This window comes from Macaca mulatta, chromosome 2 (assembly GCF_049350105.2).
Source record: "Macaca mulatta isolate MMU2019108-1 chromosome 2, T2T-MMU8v2.0, whole genome shotgun sequence".
In the NCBI taxonomy this organism is placed as follows: domain Eukaryota; kingdom Metazoa; phylum Chordata; class Mammalia; order Primates; family Cercopithecidae; genus Macaca; species Macaca mulatta.
Genome location: NC_133407.1, coordinates 21199041 through 21224133, shown reverse-complemented (window position 1 = coordinate 21224133; position 25093 = coordinate 21199041). Strand labels below are relative to the sequence as shown.

The window sequence follows — 25093 nt, the reverse complement described above, 5'->3', positions numbered from 1 at the left end:
GGCATTTTAAGAGATGATTCATGCTACAAATATGTGTACACTTGGTATTTTTACTGTTAGCCATATACAGTCATCATGAGGAAATTTCATGACTTTTCCAGTGATTTTTCATATTAATATAAATATAAAAAGGTTGTTTTCTTTCCACCTCCCAGGAAAAAGAAAAGAACAAAAATTCCAGAATATTTTTTTTAACTAATAAAGAAGTATATATAAATAAAGAGTTTCAGAAAAATCTGAGTTGAAATTTCTGTTCCAACCAAATGGCATTTTTGTTTTGTTTTGTTTTGTAATTTGGGAACTGAAGCCCAAAGCTATTAATATTTCTACGTGGCCTCTGCTGCTGTAAATGTAAATAGAATTCCTGGTGTCTGAGTCCTCTGGCTTCTCCTCTCTTTGCGCTGACCTCTGAAAGAGCAGTTGTTCCTTCCCTGGCTCTCAGCCCTTAACCCACTGCAAGGACGGGGCACATGGGATGAAGTGCTGGTGTTCAAGGGGAATTGCATGCTCTGTAAGACTATATATACACACACACACATATATATACACATATATAAACATATATATACACACATATATAAACATATAAACATATATATGTTTGCCAAGAGTTGAGGGACTAGGAAACACACAGCTTAGTGCAACCAGAGAATTACCGTGAATAATAGTGACAGATTGTAAAGACAGGCACCTTTATTTTACTGACTCAGCGATTGTGGCCTGGAGGAGCTAAGCGTCTGGCCCACAGCTACACAATAAGTAATAGAGCCAGGTGCCAGACTCCCACTCCTGTGCTCCTGCCATCCCTCCCCTCCACGTAAGTCTGTACAGGGGATGGCTGAAGAGAAAGTGACTCTGCAGATATGTTTAATATGGGAACAGTAGCGTTCAGCAGAGTGGCATGGGGGCAGCCCTGAAAAATCTGTCTGACTGCAAAGATAGTATTTCTCTTGAGGCCATGTCTCAATATAGCAGCCACACAGAAGCAAATTCATGAGCGGGCAAATATTTGTCCCCTCTTATGACTGAACTTATGCCACTGTTTTCACAGGACTATTAATACATGGCAGCGTGATCAGCTCCCGCCACCCCCATCCATGATCACCTGCCATTCTGCTGTCAGCATCGGGTGCCACCTTCTGCCATCAATATAAAAAGAAGGAAAAGCACTGGAGACACATTATTTGAAAAGAGAAAGAGTAGCCGGGGTTTCAACTTCTTACACAGTAACAGAAACAAATATGTGATGTGAGGGTTCCAAGTAAAAACTCAGTCCACGAAGCTGTGCTATTATAATGAAGCAGGGTTAACTGAACCCAGGAACTGATGCAAATGGCAGGAGTGACAACGTTGACCGTCATTTGTAGCACACTCTGTCTCTTTCATGTCACAGCCCTTTCCATGTTGTAGCACTGTTTTCATTAACACACAAGATAAACCAAAACAATCTGCCATCTTTGACTCAATGTTTAAAAATGGAGGAATTCAAGTCTGTTTCAAAATAAGTATTACCTCAAATTCATGAGACAGAGTCCTATTTTTTTAGATAGTTGAAAAAGTAAAATTCACATCTATGCAAACCTTAAAACAAAACACAAGAATATATGTGAAGAAATTCATCCTAAATGATTATTTAGGGGATTCTCACTGACTTGTTTTGCTATTCTTAATAGGTCTTTGTTCTTTCTCTGTGTCCCCTACTAAACCTAGCATGGAATGTACACCCAATCAGAAACCCATCAAATACAAATGGGATCATGTTGGCCCCTAAAATCAGGACTCTAAGAAATGTGCATTCTTAGAGGTATTTCTTCTACATAATTAATGAAAATTTCAGAATGTTTTCAAATATTTAACAAATACTCATCAACTATGACCAGCCAAGTACTGTTATAAACCCAGGAGTACGGCAGAGGACAAACCCATGCACTTGTACTCATGGAGCTTACATTCTGATCACAAAAACAAATAAAACTGCATATCAGGTGGTGACCAGTGGAGAATAGTCAAGGTTAAGGATTTATTGAGTACTGGGCATGCTATTTTAGGACAGTCACAGAACAGTTCTTTGGTAAGATAAGCATCTGAGTTCTTTGAGGGATTGATCCATTTGGATGTCTAGGTCAGAACAGCAGAGTAGTTTAATACATAGTCCCTGAAGGAGGAATACTGTAATCTGCAAAGAATAGCAAGGAAGCCAGTAGGGCTGGAGCAGAGTGAGCAAAGATAGAGCAATAGGGATTGGGGTGAGAGAGAGAGCAAAAGTCAAAGTTTTAAGAGCCTTGCAAAATAAGAACAGGGCCTTTGGATTTTTTATTCAGGGAAGTCATTGGAAGGCTCTGGGCAGAGGATTGACATAATCTGACTGAGATTTTGAAAAAATCCTTCTAAATTCAATGTTGAGAACAGAGTATAAAGAGCCAAGCATCCAAAGCAGGGAGGCCTGTTAGCCTACTGCAATAGTCCAAGCAAGAGATGATGAGGGTTTGGACTAGCGGATGGGGAAAACTAAAACTGAGGCATTCTCACACATTGAGTGAGAAAAATCAAAAGTACTGTTTTAAACATGTTAACTTTGAGATGCTTAAAGAAGGAAGAGCCCACAAATCAATATGTATAACAAAAGATGAATTTATAGCACAGGAAAGTGATATGGTTTGGCTGTGTCCCCACCCAAATCTCATCTTGAATTCCCACATGTTGTGGGAGGGACCTGGTGGGAGGTATTTAATCATGGGGGCATGTCTTCCCTGTGCTGTTCTTGTGATAGTGAATGAGTCTTATGAGATCTGATGATTTTTAAAAATGGGAGTTTCCCCATGCAAGCTCTTTTTGCCTGCTGCCATCCATGTAAGATGTGAATTGCTCCTCCTTGCCTTCACCATGATTGTGAGGCCTCCTCAGTCACATGGAACTGTAAGTCCATTAAACTTTTTTCCTGTATAACTTACCCAGTCTCAAGTATGTCTTTACTAGCAACATGAAAACAGATTAATACAGAGAGTGTACTTAGAAGGCCCCATTTCTTGGAGCAAAGTGGATAGGAAAATTTAGGAAAGGCCAGGTTTCACAAGGCTGTTTGGGGATTGGTTGATTTTTAGCTGTGGAAATGCGGCTCCCAGAATGTGACTATCAGTTACTGCCTGGCTCTCAGAAACTCCTGTACTCATGAGAAACTGTCATTTATTGATTTGGCCAGGTTTAAAACTGGTTCTGGTGGTTATCTGTAGCCAAGGAACAACCAGTTCTTTCCTGGGAAGGTAGGAACATTTTCATTTCATGCCTATTGACAGCCAAGTGAATGAGCTACACAAGAAGCAGTAAGTCTGGTTACCAAAGTGATACTTTTCCCTGGTGCACACCTAAAACAAATTTTAAATGTGCATTGATTAGTAAAGAACAAGGGAATCAGTGAGGCATAAGAGAAAAGAGTACCAGCCACGGCTTTGTCTCAGGACCTTGGACCTTACTTACTCATCTCCCACATCTATCAAATGAGGCTTAAGAAGGTTTTCTTCAGAGTCCATTCTACCTCTATAATTTCATGACTTTTTTGGTATATATAGTCATCCGTTGTTATCCTCAGGAATTCCAGGACCCCCATGGTTACCAAAATCCACAGAACCTACACATATTCTCACATGTACTATAAATCATCTTACTCATAATACCTAATATGATGTAAATGCTACGTAAATATTTTTATTGTTGTGTTTTTTATTGTTTTTCCTGAATAATTTTTTAATCTGCGGTTGGTTGAATCTGAGATGCAGAACCCTTGGATATCAAGGGCTGACTATGCCTCTGTGTGTGTGTGTGTGTGTGTGTGTGTGTGTGTGTGTGTGTATGTGTACACATTTACCTAAAAACCCTAGATAATATTGCATGAGAAATAATAATATAAGAGCTAGATGTTTGCTCCAAGTTAGGTGATGGGAAGAAGGGAAATCATCATTTGCTTGAGGACTACATGAGATGTTGGGTTGTTAAAGCTTATTTGCTTCATGTCTATGTTTAAGGTTGTGAAGCTTCAAGTAAAAGAGAGACAAAAAGACAAATTTCATTCTCAAACAATGATCCAGCTGTTTAAAAAGTTATACTCTGGGTAAAAGCAGAATGTAGTTTTGTATGTGCATAATAATCTATCAGATAAGTGAAGGAAAAAAGCACAAAATTGTTAAAAGATTAGAAGGAAATACAGCAAAAGTTAATATAGCTGTTTCTAAGGGTGGTATAAATAGTAAATTTTCATGTTTTCATAATTTTCTGTGTTTTCCAAAATTTTTAAAGCAATCAAAATAATTTAATGCAAAGAAATTCCAAATGAACAATCTTAGCCTCAATCTTCCCCCAGCAAAACCAGTGTCAATGGCTTGAGCAGGAGATAAAAGACCTACAAAGAGGTAGGGATAGAGTGCTTCAGGCAGAGGACTAGCACGGTCAGAGGATCAGAAGTAACAAAAAGAATAACTTTCAAAGGAACAGAAATTTCACTCTGACCTCAGTGAATCTAGGAGAGACACTGACAGGATAAAGAGATGAGGCCAAGAAGGAACAAGACCTCAAAGAACTATGTGAACCACCTAACGAATGGGCTGTTATAACATTTTTTGGTACATAAAGACACAAACCTGGATGGATGCAGTGGCTCACGCCTGTAATCCCAGCACTTTGGGAAGCCAAAGTAGGTGGATCACCTGAGGTCAGGAGTTCAAGACCAGCCTGGCCAACATGGCGAAACCCCGTCTCTACTAAAAAATACAAAAAGTAGCCAGTCATGGTGGCAGGCACCTGTAATCCCAGCCACTCAGGAGGCTGAGGCAGGGAGAATCGCTTAAACTTGGGAGGTGGAGGTTGCAGTAAGCTGGGCCACTGCACTCCAGCCTGGGTGACAGAGCAAGACCCTGTCTCCAAAAATAAATAAATAAATAAATAAATAAATACACAAACCTAAGACTCTTGAGGACTTTATGAAACTTTATCTGTGCCCAATTTATGGTGCTAACTTGAAACTCTGTCTCTAGGGAAGTTCTGAACTATCTGACAGGCTTTACCAAGGTGAACGGGCTTCTCCCTTCTTAGACAATAAGGAATCTTCAGAGGTCTCTGTTGGCCTCTGTACTGGTTGAAGAGATAAATCCACAGAAAAAGCATCTCTTCATTAGCTTCATCTATTTCAAGAACTTATTCAAAACACTGAAGAGATTCTCCCTGCATCCTAACTTCTGGTCCTCTCATCTAACCTCCCTCTGTGATGGAGTCTGGATAGTCAATGCTGAGGACCAGGTAAAGCTCGAAAGGATAAGAGTCACTTTTTTCATGATCTAGGACCTGGAGTGGACATGGATAACAAATTGTCTGATAGCTAAACAAACAACTATATTAATCCTCTTGGTTATAAGTATCTATGATGTTCTCAGAACACTTTTTATGGTAATTTCTAATAATATTGTGATGTTTTCTCCTAATTCAAGAAGTTTTCTCTTATACATAGTGCAAACATATTTCTCACCTAGACTTCCTACAGACTTATTTCCAAAATTCTTCAAATTTGCAGCAAATATCTCAGGAAACTGGGGTATAAAATAATAAGGATACTAACTCATTCTTTTCAGAAAAGTAAATTAATTTTTTTACAAATGAGGTAATACTAAATGATTTCCTCCAACTCATTCCAACTAGAATGAGTACCTTGGGCAAGCTTACCTATACAAAAGTTACAGGCAAGGGAAGAGGTATATCCTGGTTATTCCAGAATGATAGTACCAGAACGAGGCCAGTTAAGTAAACCCACTTCAAAATAACACCAAATTTCATATTATAGGGCAGGAGGAAAGACTGAAACAACATCTTTAAAAATAAATTATAAAACCAAGATGTATTTTACTTTACATTTAACAAAATTTAAGTTATACTGCAACATTGCCCTGGTATCTAGAACAAAGCAAGAATGAATTCTGCTGACATTTTTGGAACACTTTTTCTGAAAAAACATTCAAATAACATGATCCAACATTCACTTTTGATTTTGCAAGAAAAAGAGTTCATTTTTGTGAATATATTGGAAGAATTCATTATTTTTTTTCCCCAAAGACCTCTGCTATTCTTTGTTTTTCCAAACATAGCCTCATCATCTTCCTTGTTAACACTCTCTTCCTGGCTGGGCGCGGTGGCTCAAGCCTGTAATCCCAGCACTTTGGGAGGCCGAGACGGGTGGATCACGAGGTCAGGAGATCGAGACCATCCTGGCTAACATGGTGAAACCCCGTCTCTACTTAAAAAAATACAAAAAACTAGCCAGGTGAGGTGGTGGGCGCCTGTAGTCCCAGCTACTCGGGAGGCTGAGGCAGGAGAATGGTGTAAACCCGGGAGGCGGAGCTTGCAGTGAGCTGAGATCCGGCCACTGCACTCCAACCTGGGCGACAGAGCGAGACTCCGTCTCAAAAAAAAAAACAAAAAAAAAACTCTCTTGCTTCATTGTCAGGTGACCTATTTCTGCCTGAGCCTTATTTGTCATATTCCACCAGCTCAGCTCCATCACTTTCAATAACTTCATAAAATTCTACATCTTTAGCCAGATTTGCAAGTTTGTTTCACAAATAAATAATATTTGCCTTGTAATATAGAATCTTCACATCAGCAAGGAATGGACTAACAAAGAGGAATTCCAGAGAAGCAGATATACACAAGAGATACCTGAATAGAGGTCAATTTTATAAGAGGTCAATTAATTAGAGAATATGATAACGTTTTGACAACTTTTACTTCCCTACACAGCTCATAACAACCTGGTCTCGGATACCAACACCTTTTGTACTTTCCTGTTCAGGCAGATGACATGGAAATGGAATCAAACTCTACTGCAGACAAATGACGTCATGACAGAAAAAAAAAGATTGGAAGACCACAATTTGTTTCTGTATCTTGCCACACCTTGAGATTAGTTACCAGGAGTAACAATTCAAGAGAGCTGAGTAAGGGCATTTTGTACTTGCTTCCTCCACTAAGAAGAACCAATATAGTGAGTAGATAATTACGCTTCAAATAGGTCACCCAAGAGAGAATACTGGAATTCAGTAGAAAAGTGGCAGGCAATACCTAAAGGAAGAAGGAGAAGGAAGTGAGGCAGCCTGCTCAGCCAAGATCAGCTGGGAGCCAAGGGAGTCTACAATACAGGGAAAGGGTGAGTGAGAGACCCTCAGTGGTCCACATTATCACCATGGACTCCTGCAATTCTAGCCATGGGAGAGCCCCTTGACCCACGGCCGGGTGCGGTGGCTCACACCTGTAATCCCAGCACTTTGGGAGGCCAAGGCAGGCAGATCACCTGAGGTCAGGAGATCAAGACCAGCCTGGCCAACATGGTAAAACCCTGTATCTACTAAAAATACAAAAATTAGCTGAGTATGGTGGCAGGCACTTGTAATCCTAGCTACTCAGGAGCCTGAGGCAGGAGAATCACTCAAACCCAGGAGGCAGAAGTTGCAGTGAGCCGAGATTGCACCATTGCACTACAGCCTGGGCAACAAGAGCAAAACTCTGTCTCAAAAAAAAAAAAAAAAAGAGCTTTGTCTTCAATAGACTGCATGCTATCCTGCAACCCAGTAGCACCAGGGCTGAAGTGCGAGAGAAGTATGGGATGCTGCCCACAAGGCTTAGGTACAAGCAACCGTGGGCTACCACAGCCAGGTAGGAGGCATGATCAAGATGCAGGCTACCACCAGGGCTGAGCGAGGCACCATTCTAGAACACTACCCCCAACAGAGTATGCACTATCCTAGAAGCCAGCAGTGCTGGGACAGAGGTTCAAAAGAAGAGCTGGCTGTTGACCCCAGGGCTTACCTGGGGCTGAGCCATAAGTGGCACACATGCTTAACATCTGCTGGCGTAGGCTGCCATCACTAAAAACATTGCCTCCCCACCAACACCACCCAGTGGCATTCTGCCACTGGCCTAGAGGTTGCCCCATTCCTGCCTACCACGGCCAACACCTGTACACACAACTGCAAGGCCCTGAGGACCAGCTAGCCTAGCCCAGCTTCACCCTCTCCTCCATGCCAGAGCATACAGTCCAGGGACCACGGGATTGCCCAGCCTAGTCTACCACCATTGGCACCTAAACACTCCTCCCAAGGGCCTGAAGTTGAGCCTACCCACCAAGCCACTACAACCACAGCTGGCATCTACCAGCATGTGCTGCCTGCAGGCCTGGAGACTAGCCTGCCTAGCCCATTGCAGCCACCAACACCAGCATGCATTACTTGGGACCTAGAGGGTAGTCCTACAACTGCCACTACCATCACTCATAACACACCAGCTGCTCAGGGGCATGAGAACCCTTCTACCTGTCCAGCCCATGGTTGCCACTACTGGCATCCAAGTAAGCCACTTGGAGGGCCAAAAAATAGACCCACGTGGACCTGCTAAGACTAGTGCCAGTGTATGCCATCCAGGGTCCCCGGGATAGGCAGGCTGTCCCACCGATGCCTCCCCTGACTGAAGACTAGCCTGCCTGATGTCCCAGTCTCCGGCTAAACCACACCACAGCCTTCAGTAGTAACTATACCCTAAGCCGCTGAGGAAATCTCAGATACTACTGACACCGTTTATAGAGAAAGAAATCATACAGAGACTGCACAACTGTACTCACCCAGAATCAACGCCAAAGTACACTACCCAACCAACATTGTAGATTCATCGTCAGGAAAAAGTCTTCCCATGTGAAAGCCAATTTTAAACATTAGAAGTGACTATTACACCAGCTGTGCAGACATCAATGTAAGAACACAGGAAGCATGAAAAATAAAGGAAATATGACACCTCCAAATGAGAAGAATGATTATCCAACAATAGATTCCAATCAAAAATAAATTCACAAAATCTTGGAAAAAGAATTCAAATTATTGTTTCAAAAGAAGTTCTGTGAGATATAAGAAAAGTCCAAAAATATAAATAAATCAGAAAAACAATTCAGGATACAAATTAGAAATTTACCAAAAAGACAGATATCTTAAAAAAGAACCACAGCAGCTGGGCACGGTGGCTCATGCCTGTAATCCCAGCACTTTGGGAGGCCGAGACGAGTGGACCACCTGAGATCAGGAGTTCTAGACCAGCCTGGCCAACATGGTGAAACTCCATCTCTACTACAAACTACAAAAATTAGCCAGGCTTGGTGGCAGGCACCTGTATTCCCAGCTGCTTGAGAGGCTGAGGAAGGAGATTTGCTTGAACCTGGGAGTTGGAGGTTGCAGTGAGCTGAAAATGCACCATTGCACATTGCACTCCAGCCTGGGTGACAGAGTGAAACTCTGTTTCAAAAAAAATAAAATAAAATAAAATAAAACAAAAGCAAATTATACTAGATCTAAAGAGAGAGATAGACTCTAATATAATAATAGTGAGGGACTTTAACACCCCCACTCTCAGCAGTAAGCAGAGGTTCCAAATAGAAAATCAACAAAGAAACATTGGATTTAAACTGGACATTAGATCAAATGAACATAACAGATATTAACAGAACATTTTATCCAACAATTCAACAACTGCAGAATACAGTTCTCCTCAGTACACAGAACATTCTCTGTGATAGACCATGTTCGGCTAAAAAACAAGTCTCAACACATTTTTAAAAAGTGAAATCATATCAAGTATCTTCTCAGAGCAGAATGGAATAAAACTAAAAATGAATAACAAGAGGAACTTTGGAAACTGCACAAATACATGGAAATTAAACATTTGCTCCTGAATGACCATTGGGTCAATAAAGAAACTAAAATGTAAGTAGAAAAATTTCTTGAAACAAATGAAAGTGGAAACACAACATACCAAAACCTGTAGGACACAGCAAATGCTGTGCTAAAAAGGAAGTTTATAGCAATAAAATACTCACATCAAAAAAGTAGAAAGATTTTAAACAATCTAACAATATACCTCAAGACACTAGAAAAGCAAGAACAAACCAAAACCCAAATTAGCAGACAGAAAGAAATAAAAAAGATCAGAGCAGAATTAAACAAAATAGAGGCTAAAAAACAACACAAAGCATCAATAAAACAAAAAGTTGGTTCTTCAAAAACATAAATTGATGAACCACTAGCTAGACTAACAAAGAAAGACCCAGACCAAAATGAGAAATGGAAAAGGAGATACACAACTGACAACACAAAAATACAAAAGATCATCAGAGACTATCATGAACAATTATATGCTAACAAACTGAAAAACCTACAGGAAATGGATCAATTCCTGGAAACTACAACTTTCCAAGTAGTTGAAGCAGGAAGAAATGAAAAACAACAGACCAATAATGAGTAGCAAGATTTAAAAAGTAATAAAATGTCTCTTAAAAATGAAAAGCCACATGAGATACCATCTCACACCAGTTAGAATGGCAATCATTAAAAAATCAGGAAACAGCAGGTGTTGGAGAGGATGTGGAGAAATAGGAACACTTTTACACTATTGGTGGGACTGTAAACTAGTTCAACTATTGTGGAAGACAATGTGGCGATTCCTCAAGGATCTAGAACTAGAAATACCATTTGACCCAGCCAACCCATTACTGGGCATATGCCCAAAGGATTATAAATCATGCTGCTATAAAGACACATGCACACGTATATTTATTGCAGCACTATTCACAATAGCAAAGACTTGGAATCAACCCAAATGTCCATCAGTGACAGACTGGATTAAGAAAACGTGGCACATATACACCATGGAATACTATGCAGCCATAAAAAAGGATGAATTTGTGTCCTTTTTAGGGACATGGATGCAGCTGAAAACCATCATTCTCAGCAAACTATCGCAAGAACAGAAAACCAAACACCGCATGTTCTCACTCATAGGTAGGAATTGAACAATGAGATCACTTGGACACAGGAAGGGGAACATCACACACCGGGGCCTATTGTGGGGAGGGGACAAGGGGGAGGGATAGCATTAGGAGATATACTTAATGTAAATGATGAGTTAATGGGTACAGCACACCAACATGGCACATGTATACATATGGAACAAACCTGCACGTTGTGCACATGTACCCTAGAACTTAAAAGTATAATTAAAAAAAAAAAAAGAAAGAAAAGGCTAGGACTGGGGGATTCACTGCTGAATTCTACCAAACATACAAGCAAGAACTAATATCAATCCATCAATCCTCCTGAAACTATTCCAGGAAATTGAAGAGGAGAGAATTCTAACTCATTATATGGGGCCAGCGTTACCCTAATAACAAAACAAGACAAGAATAGAACAACAAAAAAATGAAAACTACAGAACAGTATCCCTAATGAACATAGATGTAAAAATCCTCAACAAAGTACTAGCAAACCAAATTAAATAGCTTATCTGAAAGATAATACACTATGACCAAGTGGGATTTACACCAGGGAAACAAGAATGGTTTGGCATGCAAAAGTAAATAAATGTTATACATCACATCAACAGAATGAAGGATAAACAACATATGATCATCTCAATAGATACAGAAAAAGAATCTGATAAAATCCAATATCCTTCATGATTAAAAACTCTCAACAAACTATGCATAGAAGGAACATACCTCAACATAACAGAGGCTATATATAACAATATCGACTTCAGCTAACATCATATTGAAGGATTTCCCTCTAAGAAATGGAATATGACAAGGATGTCTACTTGCACCACTCAAATTCAACATAGTACTGGAAGTCCTAGCCAGAATAATAAGTCAAGACAAAGAAATAAAACGCATCCAAAATGGGGGGGTGGGGGAAGGAAGATGTACCTCGTTGCAGATAACAGGATCTTATATTTAGAAAAACCAAAGACTCAAGTATGATAAATAAATTCAGTAAAGTCGCAGGATACAAAATCAACATACAAAAGTCAGCAGCATTTTTATATACCAACAATGAAATAGCTGAAAAAGAAATCAAGAGGACAATCGCACTTCCAATAGCTACCAAAAAAATAAAATACCTAGAAAAAATAATGTGACCAGCGAGGTAAAAGATCTTTACAAGGAAAACTACAAAACACTGATGAAAGAAACTAAGGAGGACGCAAACAAAAGAAAGACATTCCAAGCTCGTGAATCAGAATCAATATCATTAAAATGACCATACTACCCAAAGCAATATATAGATTCAATGCAATCCCTATCAAAAGATCATTTTTCACAGAAATAGAAAAAAAATCATAAAATTCATATGAAACAAAAAAAGAACCAGAAGAGCCAAAGCAATCCTGAGCAAAAGAACAAAGCAGGACCCATCACACTCCCTGACTTCAAAATATATTACAAGGCCACAGTAACCAAAACAGCATGGTAATGGTATAAAACCAAACATATAGACAGATGGAACAGAATAGAGAACCCCAAAACAAATCCACATGTTTACAGCCACGTGGCTGCATCTATTGAGATGATCATATGTTGTTTATCCTTCATTCTGTTGATGTGATGTACAACATTTATTTACTTCTGCATGCCAAACCATTCTTGTTTCCCTGGTGTAAATCCCACTTGGTCATGATTTTTAACAAAGGCACCAAGAACATTCACTGCAGAAAGGACACCCTCTTCAATAAATGGTGTAGAAGAAATTGGGTATCAGTGTGCAGAAGAATGAAACTGGACCCCCCCTCTCTCTCACTATATACAAAAATCAACACAAGATGGATTAAAGACTTAAACACTAAGATTCAAAACTATGAAACTCCTAAAAAAAAACAGAGAAAACACTTTCCTATGAAACATAGGAAGGTCTAGGCAAAGATATTTTTTAGGGTTTTGATTACTAGTTTTTACTTTTTTTCTTTTTTTATTTTTATACTTTAAGTTCTAGGGTACATGTGCACAATGTGCAGGTTTGTTATATAGGTATATATGTGCCATGTTGGTTTGCTGCACCCATCAACTCATCATTTACATTAGGTATTTCTCCTAATGCTATCCCTTCCCCAGCCCCCCACTGCCCAACAGGCCCTGGCGTGTGATCTTCCCCTCCCTGTGTCCACGTGTTCTCATAGTTCAACTCCCACTTATGAGTAAGAACATGCAGTGTTTGGTTTTCTGTCCTTGTGATATTTTACTGAGAATGATGGTTTCCAGCTTCATCCACGTCCCTGCAAAGGACACAAACTCATCATTTTCATGGCTACATAGTATTCCATGGTGTATATGTGCCACATTTTCTTTATCCAGTTTATTATTGATGGACATTTGGGTTGGTTCCAAGTCTTTACTATTGTGAATAGTGCTGGAATAAACATACCTGTGCATGTGTCTTTATAGCAGCATGATTTATAATCCCTTGGGTATATACCCAGTAATGGGATTGCTGGGTCAAATGGTATTTCTAGTTCTAGATCCTTGAGAAATTGCCACACTGTCTTCCACAATGGTTGAACTAATTTACACTCCCACCAACAGTGTAAAAGTGTTCCTATTTCTCCACATCCTAAGTTGTTTCCTGACTTTTTAATGATCGCCATTCTAATTGGCGTGAGACAGTATCTCATTGCGGTTTTGATTTGCATTTCTCTGATGACCAACGATGATGAGCATTTTTGCATATGTCTGTTGGCTGCATTAATGTCTTCTTTTGAGAAGTGTCTGTTCATATTCTTTGCCCTCTTTTTGATGGGGTGGTTTTTTTTCTTGTAAATTCGTTTACGTTCTTTGTAGATTCTGGATATTAGCCCTTTGTCAGATGAATAGATTGCAAAAATTTTCTCCCATTCTGTAGGTTGTGATCTAGGCAAAGATTTTATGGCTAAGACCTCAAAAGCACAGACATTAAAACAAAAATAGACAAATGGAACTATATTAAACTAAAAACTTCTGCACAGCAAAGGAAGCAATCAAGAGAGTGAAGAGACAACCTATTAAATGGTAGAAAATATTTGCAAACTATTCATCAACAAGCGACTAATATCCAAAATATACAAGGAACTCAAACAACTCAATAGCAAAAAATAAGCAAATAATACCATTAAAAAGTGGGCAAAGATGCCTGTTCACTCTGATGATAGTCTCCTTTGTTGTGCAGAAGCTCTTTAGTTTAATTAGATCCCATTTGTCAATTTTGACTTTTGTTGCTATTACTTTCGGTGTTTTAGTCAGGAAGTCCTTGCCCATGCCTATAAATGGGAGAAAATTTTTGCAATCTACCCATCTGACAAAGGTCTAATATCCACAATCTACTAGAAATTTAAACAAATTTACAAGAAAAAAACAACCCTGTCAAAAAGTGGGCAAAGGGTATGAGCAGACACTTCTCAAAAGAAGACATTTATACAGCCAACAAACATATGAAAAGGAGCTCATCATCACTGGTCATTAGAGAAATGCAAATCAAAACCACAATGAGGGTTGGGCATGGTGGCTCATGCCTGTAATCCCAGCACTTTGGGAGGCTGAGGTGGGAGGATCACGAGGTCAGGAGTTCAAGACTAGCCTGGCCAATATGATGAAATCCTGACTCCACTAAAAATACAAAAACTAGCTGGGTGTGATGGTGCACACCTGTTGTCCCAGCTACTTGGGAGGCTAAGGCAGGATAATCTCTTGAACCCAGAAGGCGGAGGTTGCAGTGAGCCAAGATCAGGCCACTGCACTCCAGCCTGGGCCACAGAGCAAGACTCCATCTCAAAAAAACAAAAACAAAAACAAAAACAAAAACAAAAACCCACAATGAGATAGATACCATCTCATGCCAGTTAGAATGGTAATTATTAAAAAGTCAGGAAACAACAAATGCTGACGAGGTTGTGGAGAAACAGGAACACTATTACACTGTTGGTGGGAGTGTAAATTAGTTCAACCATTGTGGAAGACAGCATGGTAATTCATCAAGGATCTAGAACCAGATATACCATTTGAACCAGCAATCCCATTACCGGGTATATACCCAAAGGATTATATATCATGCTACTATAAAGACACATGCACACATATGTTTATTGCAGCACTATATTCAATAGCAAAGCCTTGGAACCAACCTAAATGCTTATCAATGATAGACTGCATAAAGAAGATGTGGCACATATACACCATGGAATACTATGCAGCCATAAAGAAGAATGAGTTCATGTCCTTTGCAGAGACATAGATGAAGCCGGAAGCCATCATTCTCAGCAAACTGACACAGGAACAGAAAAACAAACACCGCATGTTCTCACTCATACGTGGAAGTTGAACAATGAGAACACACGGACACAGGGAAGGGAATATCACCCACTGGGGCCTAATGGGGGGTGGGTGGCAAAAGGAGGGAGAGCATTAGGACAAACACCTAATGCATGTGGGGCTTAAAACCTAGACGACAGGTGGACAGGTGCAGCAAACCACTATGGCACATGTATACCTATGTAACAAACCTGCACTTTCTGAACATGTATACCAGAACTTAAAGTAAAATAAAATAAAATAAGTGGGCAAAGGACATGAATTTACAACTCTCAAAAGAAGACATACAAATAGCCAACAAGTACATGAAAAAAAGTTCAGCATCACTAATCATCAGAGAAATGCAAATCAAAATTACAATGAGATATCATCTTACCCCAGTTAGAACAGCTACGATTAAAAGACAAAAAACTAACAGGTGAGGATGTGGAGAAGAGGGAACTCATACACTGTTTGTGGGAATGCAAATTAGTGCAACTGCTGTGGAGAACTTTATGACGATTTCTCAAAAAAATAAAAATAGAACCATATGATCCAGCAGTTCTGCTACTGGGTATCTATCCAAAGAAAAAAAAATCAGTATAACAAAGGGATACTTGCACTCATGTGTTTATTGCAGCACTGTTCACAAAAGCAAAGATATGGAATCAACCTTAGTGTCTACCAACAAACAAATGAATTCTTTAAATGTAGTATACACACAAAATGAAACATTATTTGGCCATAAAAAAGAGAAAAAATCACATCATTTATAGCAACATAGATGGAACTGGAAGGCATTATGTTAAGTGAAATAACCCAGGTATAGAAAGACAAATATTGTGTGGTCTCACTCACATATGGGAGCTTAAAAAAAAGTCAGTCTCATAAAGATAGAGAGTAGAATAATAGATACCAGAGTCCAGGAAGGGTGGGTGAGTGCAAGGGGGGATAAAGAGGTAGGTTAACGGGTACAAATGTATTGTTAAACGAAAGGTATGAGTTCCATCATTTGACAGCAGAGTAGCGTGACTATAATTAACAACAACGTATTGTCTATTTCAAAGTAGCTAGAAGAGAGTTCTCAACACATAGAAATGACAAATCCTCAACGTGATGGGCACCTCAAATACCCTGATTGATCATTACACATTCTATGTATGTAACAAAATACCACATGTACCCCATAAATATGTAAAATATTATATAGCAGTATATTATAAATACTATTATACAAGGATTTTTTAAAAAAGATTAGTTACCATTGTGTAACTAGGAGTAAGCCCACGCTCAGGGATGACACTTTCCCTTGTCCTTTGAGATTTACTGTGAGGTATTTGCAGTGTTACCTTATCTGACTCTGGATTAACAAGTCTTTTCCAGTTTCAGATGCCATCTGGCAGTTTCATTCTGAGAATGGGGGAGTAATCACAAATCACAGAAAAGAATACAGAAAGGAGGTGTCCACAAGTATGATTTAGGGAAAGGCTAGAGTTGGGGTGAGTAAAATACAAGAGCAACATTACCACCAATTGGGTAGGCATTGAGAAGTGAGTTGAAAGGGGTCACACTTCACAAATGAGACTAAATTCCCAGTCAGTCATATTTTTCAGGGCAAAATTGAGTAGCATAACATGCTGAATGTCTTATCTATAGTCTTATCTACAACCATAATTGGGCCAAGGACCCAAATTCCCACCCACCCCCAATCTCATGCAGCCTTTAGTTAGTTGTGTTAATACAAATTGTATATATTTAGTACATTTTCCTTTATTGGGTAATTGTCTTGCTGATCACAGTAGAATTTGAGTTCCCAGGGAGAAAAGGACCATATGTCCTGTTAATTTTTTAAATTTCACCCTTCTTTACCACTTACTTAATCCCTTCCTTACATATAGTAGATGCTTACCAGTTTGTTTATCAAATTGAATCTAAACCTTCAACCCAACACTAAATCTGATGTTTGCAAACAAAGGGATAACAAGCCATATCAGAAAGGGTCCTGAGGTGTAATTCTTCTATAAGTCTAAAGTTAGAGGGGAAGAAAAAAAAGGACGGATGATCCCGGCTATTTTAGCAAGGTTATATGGGGTGAGGCACAATGGAAAACCTTTATATTTAAGCCATCTTTTACCCAATGCTTTTAGAATAGAACTGAACATAGCAAGCTGTCAGCAGCCACAGGATGACATTAAAGGACGCCCTTGATGTTCGACATTCCTAAATTCCATCTCGTACTATGAAAGCAAAGAGATCTACAATTATCTATTCCTAGTTTGAAGACTTCCAGGGACTGCTCTTGTTACCAGCCAGTAACTTCATCCAGCCTAAGATGCCCCTTCAATTACTAAGAATTTTAAAACACTCTGAAAAGAGATCTCTCAACTTTAGAATTGTTGAGATCTTTTTCAATTAGTTGATGCCAACCAGTGCCCAGTTATTTTCCCTAACAATTTCTGCATCTAGTGCCTTCCCCCAAAGTACTGACCCAATAAATAGTCTACTGGGCATCCCTTGAAGAGTCCATGTGAGCTGGCTTTAAAAAAAAAAAAAAAAAAAAAAACTTTATTTCCTAATACTGTTTTATGCATAATGATTCTGCTACTACCATTGTTTCACTCTGTTCAATCTAAGCAAAAAACAGTTGAAATATATATATATATATATATATACATAACTTCAGGTTATTTGCAGTGTTCATTAATCTTTGAACAATCTTTGAGTGTGTAATCGAGAACTGAACACTGACCCAATTACATAACCTTGGTAAAGATTTTAGGCTTCTTGTATCATCCGAGCCAGTCTAATAATCCTCTGCTTAAATTAAGTACAAAGACGTGACAGATGCAGTCTCAATTCTGTATTGTTTTAAAGAAAACTAATGTATAGGACAGTCATTTAAGTCCAATACTTAAATACATAATGCTACATGACCCCATCCAAAAGATGGAGACATGAGGCCATCAGTTAAGCATGTATCGAGTAGCTGACTCGTCATGGAGGACCCATCAGAATGCTGTTCTACTTAAAATAAGCTATTGCACTGGGCCAAGTCAGTTTTATTTTGATCAAGGTATTAAATTATTAATACTCCTATTTTTATTTTTCACAATAGAAATAATGTTTTTCCATTTTCACTGGGATGGAATTCACATATCTCAATCAAGTCACAAAGTGACAAGGAAGACTTAAGATTCTTTATAGGCATTTTTCAGCTGATGCATGTGGGAAGAGTATGGGCCTCCTGAAAAGAGCAAAAGACAGGACCCTATCGTGACAGACTGTTAGGAGCCTCCTTCGCATCTGGCAGCAGCATATCCAGTTTTTCTATGAAGCAGCTCAGAATGGACAGAAAATTCAGACCTGACTGCAATCCAGCAACAATCAATGGCTCCCTGAAAACCGCTGATATTTGTGAGAGAGAATCAAGAGGACTTGTTAACTAATTCTTTCTCTACAGTCCCAACACTGCACCCGTGTTAACAAGGCAAAGAAAGAAAGAAGAAACATCTTTATGAGGCTGTGGCTGGTTTTTACAGACTCATCCTTTCTTTCCTCAAGGTCAAGGCTTGCGCAGTCCATTTAATCAGTCATTAAATCACTGCAAAAGTGCACTATGAGAATGTTGTCCGTGGTGTCGTCCAGTGTCTCTTTCATAAGATCCCACACAATAAACTCCTCCTTCAGTATCCAAACTCAAAGAAAATAAAGAAAACATAACTTGAGTGTTTTCCCATTTTTCCTTATCTGTCATCAAATTCAGCTAAATTCAGTACCTCATCAGTGATTTTAATAAGATCATCTGTAATGCCTACTCATTCACCTCCTTCTCTCCTTTAATGACATGTTCAATCCTGGAAATGTTTCAAATCATGTTCTAGAGACAAGATAGATGACATATGCCACTCTTGAGTAAAAGCCTGTTTTCCAGGAACAATCTTACCTGCATATGAGTCTATTTTTCACCAAGGCTGTAAAGATCTCCTGAAATAGTTTATGCTGAGGATGTTTGCTGAAATTTCTCTCATTCTTGTAGTTTATACTGAGACGAAACAAACAGAAAAGGATTTTGTTATAGAGATTAGGCTGTCTCAAAGTCGCCAATGCAGACAAAGATCATCTATATTCAGGTAATGTTTTTTTCATTACTAACCAGTATACTAATGAGGATTCAGGCAAATATTGAAGGAGACTTGCATTTAACATGTTGCTAAAAGCAAATATCAACTGTTAAAATAGGAACTAGAAATTCAATTATAAGGTTAAAAATAAAATATAGTAAAGCGTATGTATCTCCTTTTACCATATCCATTAAATTATTCCCTATAAACACTAACAGCTAAAATTGGTTGGAGGAAGAAAAGGGTAAATGGAGAGAAAGAATGATTGGGGCACATTATTTAGACAACTGTGTAACAGGAAGAGAAGAATTCCCTCTCCACTTTTCCACATACCCTCGATCCCACTGGCTGATCTCACTGTCAACACCAGTGGTCATCATTTATAATTCCTTCTAGATAAGAAGAGTTTATTAAACACAGCTTATACACCTTCAGCCATGTTGACTGTCACTGTTGATTGTTTATATGGTTTTTGTGTGTGTGTTTAACAAAATTCTAAGATATTCCAGCTTCAGCTTCTTTTTGCTGATCTTACAGCTCACCAAAGAGGTTAAAAATACCTCTAAAACATTCTATTTTAAAACTGGAAAAGGATAAGGGATAATAAACAAAATGGTCACATTGCTACCAAATACACGATATGATATTTTTGCACGTAATTAAATAAAACTAATTTTAAGATCTAGGACAAATAAGCTGGAATTCCATGAACATACAACCTCAAAGGAAACGAGTATAACCTTATGTTGCCATGTGTAATGTTCTGCCTTCTGTCTTTCAAATGCCATTGGACAGCATGTCCCCATCCTAGTCACCTGAGGGCTGTAATGGTTTCTTAGTACACGGGCACTGGTACTCACCATATGACAATTTTTTAAGTAGTTAAGTGCTCCTCACTAAAAATATGTTTTTAAAATATGAACCCATGAAATGTCATGTAACTTTCCCATACTATTAAATTCATCGTCATAAGATGACAGGGAAACAAAAACAAAATCTAGGCCAAATAAACAAACGATCCTTCTAGAATATTCATATTGATATTTCATGCCGCTCACTATTTACATGGTACTTAGTGCCAAATGACCCAAGCACACTGTAAAACTGAGAGAAACAGCTCCCGAGACGGGAGTGGCCCACAAGAACGTGGAGCTTTGCAGGGGTCTGCGTGGCAACAGAGATGAACATTACCTGACACTTTCAATGTTAGAGGTGTGCCGCAACCCCTTCAACCGAAAACCTCAGTTGTTTTGACAACCACATACTTTAACCACCACATCTGTTCCCAGCAACGGCTCCTTTTATGCCGTCTCATTACTGGCAAGATCTAGACAGACAAAGATTGGGATAAGCCTAACCAGGTCAATAATCTGGAACCACTTCCTCGTTGAGCAATGCCAAACGCATGTCAGCAGAGTGTCCTAAATCTCCCAGGTCAGTTCCACCTGTACCCATTAAACCTGTTATTTGCATATTATTTCTGGGAATGGTTTAAGCACTAACTAAAAATATTAAATTAAGAATCTCTATGGTAACTACTGAAGCGGGTTTTTAATTTTAGGCCCTGGGATAAACTTAAATAAAACTGTGAGCTAAGTAGAATAAGTTGTTGAAGACGAAGGAGATGCTGGATTTCTTACCTAAAATTTTCAAGTTCAACAGCTTCTGTGGACTCATGCCACTGACCCCGAGCTCTGTGTCCACCCGCCCTGATGGCGGGCTCAGACTTCGTCATGCTATTTTGGGCACTATTGAAGTTAATGGCTGGAAGCTACAGAAATAGAAGCATAGAGTACATGAGGATCACAATTCAACACGGGATAAAGAAAGTAACAAAATATGGGGAGGATGAGGAGAATGAGGTTTTTTCCAGGCCAATGATTAAGATAACAACCCTTTCAAATGTAAGGGTTTTCCAAGATTCAAATCAAGTATCTTTGACTTGAACATCTACCTTACACTGTTTTATTTTTCTTCAAAGCTTGTAACACCACTTATCATATCTGACAGTTATTTATGTACTTTTAGTCTCCCTTGATTGTAATGTCACCTCAACACAAGCAGGAACTTGCCTGTTTTTGTTCAGTGCTATTACCCCAGCACCTAAAACAGATATGGGTCTGGGGTGACACCTGGCATCAGGAGGGTTTGAAGTTTCTCATGTGATTCAAACGTGCAAGCTGACTAGACAGCTCCTGGATCCAGGTAGAACACTCTGATATAGAGCAGGGTGCCCAAATTGAGAATGAGTCATCATACATTCATTCATTCTTCAATATTTACCAGGTGTACACACTATTTTCCTGGTGTTAGGGATATAACAATAAAGAAGATTCTATCACTTTTAATCAGTCTGAACATCCTGATTACTCAATCATATTTATAAAATACATTAAAATATATTAGCAAATTTACCATAAGTAAAAATGTAACTACAACACCTTGACTATGTTTCCACTTGCAATAATAAATTGTCAGGTTATCAGTATTCAAATAGTTTCACTTACCAATATTTGTCTATAATTGGGATAACCCTGAGATTTTTTTCTGATACCACAATAAAGTTGAGCATGGTATAGACAAATATCCTGTTTTTTCCAAAGTACAAATGAAGGACGTTCTATAATTAGCTAAATTATTACAGATGAGGTAAGCAGAGTATAACAAAACAAAAAAATCCTTTTTCAGTATATTATTCCATATATATTCCATATACTACCAAACAAAGTTATAATATGTTGAACTTGTTGTCTTATTTCATTAAAGTATTTAATGTAAATCAGCATGAAGACATCATTTCCGGCCAGACGTAGTGGGTCACACCTGTAATCCCAGCACTTTGGGAGGCCGAGGCAGGTGGATCACCAAGGTCAAGAGTTCAAGACCAGCCTGACCAACATGGAGAAACCCTGCCTCTACTAAAAATACTAAATTAGTGAGGTATGGTGGCACATGCCTGTAATCCCAGCTACTCGAGAGACTGAGGCAGGAGAATAACTTGAACCCAGGAGGCAGAGGTTGCAATGAGCCAAGATCGCGCCATTGCACTCCAGCCTGGGCAACAAAAGTGAAACTCTGTCTCAAAAAATAAAAACAAAAAAAAAATCATTTCTTTATTCAAAGTGAATATGCCTGACTTTTTATAAGGTCAGCTTACAGAAAAATGGATTATAATAAAGACATTGTTTAATAGTTAACAAAACTAAAATCCTTTTTTATCATATGCCAGCCACAGTCAAATTTTCAAAGTGTTAATAATAAATCTTCCATCCTATAAAACTACTTTTCTATCTCAATTCAGGCAGCCAATCTACAACCACCAAAAGACAACAGGCTGAGCCAGCAATGCTTAGTGGTTAAGAGAACAAATTCCCTGGCCAGATTCTATGAGTTTAAATCTCCCATTAACTAGCTGCATAATCTTAGAAAATTTACTCAATCTCTCTGTGCATCAGTTTCTGTATCATTAAAATGGAAATAATAATAGTATATAACTCAAGAGTTACGAAAATTGCATGAGTAATTATAAATAGTAATTTATAAAACACTTGCTATGTGTCAAGCATAGTTCTAATTGCTTTGTACATACTCTTTTAATCCTCATAATTATTCCTATTATACAGATGAATTTTGCTAAATGAATAAAATTTGTCATTACAAATTAGGTAATTTCTGAATATGAACTATTAATCCAAATGATATCTAACATGAAGTAACAGCCCAAGCAAATTTTCCCATGTTACACCCAAAATATCATGATACATGGCAAAAAAGGAGCAGGTTTTCTAGGCCCAAGAGATTCTAAACCCCCTTACCATTAGCACAACTCCTAGAAAAGTTTGCAAGAGACAAATTAGCCAGCACAGAGAAAGCAAGCCCAGGTGACTCCAAGGGAGGAGTGGAAAGCTGCCGCAGCTTGCCGCCATTCCCTTTGCAGCAGAGCGGGCGGCCTGTATCAGAAATCAACTCTTGGAGAACGGGTGGAGAGATGGATTTGGCATCAATAGTTGCAAAGACCAGGAACTTAATAGTAGGCACCTTGAAGCAAGCAGCACTTCATATGAAAGAAATGTACATTCAGAATCCAGTTCAAAACCCAGAGCCTTTTCTCTTGGGTCCCCAATTTGTCTATCTTCTGTGTGTCTGGTCTTTCCACACCTGGGCATCTGCAGCCTGTTGCTCCTGAGCTTGGGTCAGGGCGTGACTTACCCTCCTGGCAAGCACTTGCCCAAGTCTTCCTGGATAGAGCTGTTCACTCCTTGCCTGGTGGCAACACCATGCTTACCTCTCTTTCAAAACATCTCGGGCTCGTAGAATGTATAGCTTACACAACATCCTTTCCCCTTGAATTTGGCCACCCTGAGGGCAGCATCACATCTATTAATCTTTGTGTTCTTAGCACTTCTCACAGAGCTGGGCATATTGTAGGTATTCAAATGTGAAGCTATGGAACGAATGCTCACTTTGTTCCCCGTCTCTTCGCCAAACTAATTCCTCTGCTAAACCACCTCCAGATAAGTTCATCCATTAATTCAGTGTATGTGTTGCAGACACATCATATACCAGACGTTGTGTGAGACACCGTATATATACAGTAAGCAGAACAGTCATGGCCTCTGTCTTCAAGGAGCTTACAGTCCCATGGGTCATGGGAGGGGGTTGCAGTCCATGAACCAGAATGTCAAGAATGTCGTGTCACTTCTGCTTGCAAACTTCAGCGTTCTCTGTTGCTTATGGAATCAAGTCCAAAATTCATAGATGGGCTTTCAGACACTGCACAGTGTCTTCCAGCTTTATTTATCCAATAGAAATGTCTAGTCACCCTTTTACTTAAATGCTTGTCATTTTCCTTCCTTCAGATATTTGATTATTTTACTCACTTAACCTAGAATGCCCTTTCCATCAATTCCACCGATGGAAAAACCAGCCTATTTTTTAAGAACCACCTCCTTCCCTGTCATTCAAGCTAAAATTGGCTTCCTATTCCTCAAAAGCTATATCCTCGCTGCATGCACCATTCAACCAGGATGGTGTCTTGCCTCATGCCATAATTATCTGTCCCTACTCCCGCTCTCTCAAAACATAACCACCACCACCATGCCGTATACGTTTTCTTTCTACAGCATCTATCGAAACCTCCTTCATTTCAAGATAATTAATAAGCCCATAACACATTAATTTTTTTCTTTATTCCATCTTTTTTTTAAAAAATTGCAAATAAATTCCGTAGCTTCCTATGGCTCTAAATGTGGAGGAAGAAAAGAATCTGAATTCCAGATCTTAGCAGGTTGCTTCAAGATTGGTGAAAACCTCTGGTGACATGTCCAATCAGCGTTGTAGTTTCACTTTGCCTCAGCAATCCTGGGGCAGTTCTTTTTCTTGAGTTATTGGGTTTTCCTGGATTATGATTATTCTAACCCTGCTTATCTTGAAGGAGGGCTTTCTGCCTCTGTGTGTCTCTGTCTCCAGTTCTGTCACATTATGAGACTGTCCTAGAGATATGCAGAGATACACGGAGTGTAGGTCAGGACAAAGAACAAAGGTAGAACACTGGAACACAATGGACCAATGGTGGAAGCAGCCTGGCTCGTTAGAGATTCAGAGGACGGGCATTCAGTTCTCTGCACTCTCTACCCACAAGGTAGATTTCCTCTGTAACTTGAATTTGGCCAGCCTGGTTCATTTGCAAAAAACAGGCCACAACTTGTTAGGGCAGAAATGCAGCTGAGTGGGCCTTAATCAGAGGTTTCACTTTTCAAATTGAGTACTGAAAATCTCAGAGCCAAATATATTGCCCACGTGTATATTT

General features: G+C 39.1%; 1 protein-coding gene across 7 annotated transcripts in view; it reads right to left on the bottom strand.

Annotated features, from left to right (window-relative positions):
- Nucleotides 1–25093, bottom strand: part of NEK10 (NIMA related kinase 10) — a 422123-nt gene that overhangs the window by 376322 nt on the left and 20708 nt on the right. For all 7 annotated transcript variants that reach the window (XM_077994143.1, XM_077994145.1, XM_077994146.1 and 4 more), the window contains 2 exons: nucleotides 20925–21055; nucleotides 19107–19205 (listed from right to left, as the gene is read on the bottom strand). In XM_077994143.1, the coding sequence (XP_077850269.1) occupies nucleotides 19107–19205; nucleotides 20925–21055 (230 nt within the window). The remainder of the gene's footprint in view (nucleotides 1–19106; nucleotides 19206–20924; nucleotides 21056–25093) is intronic.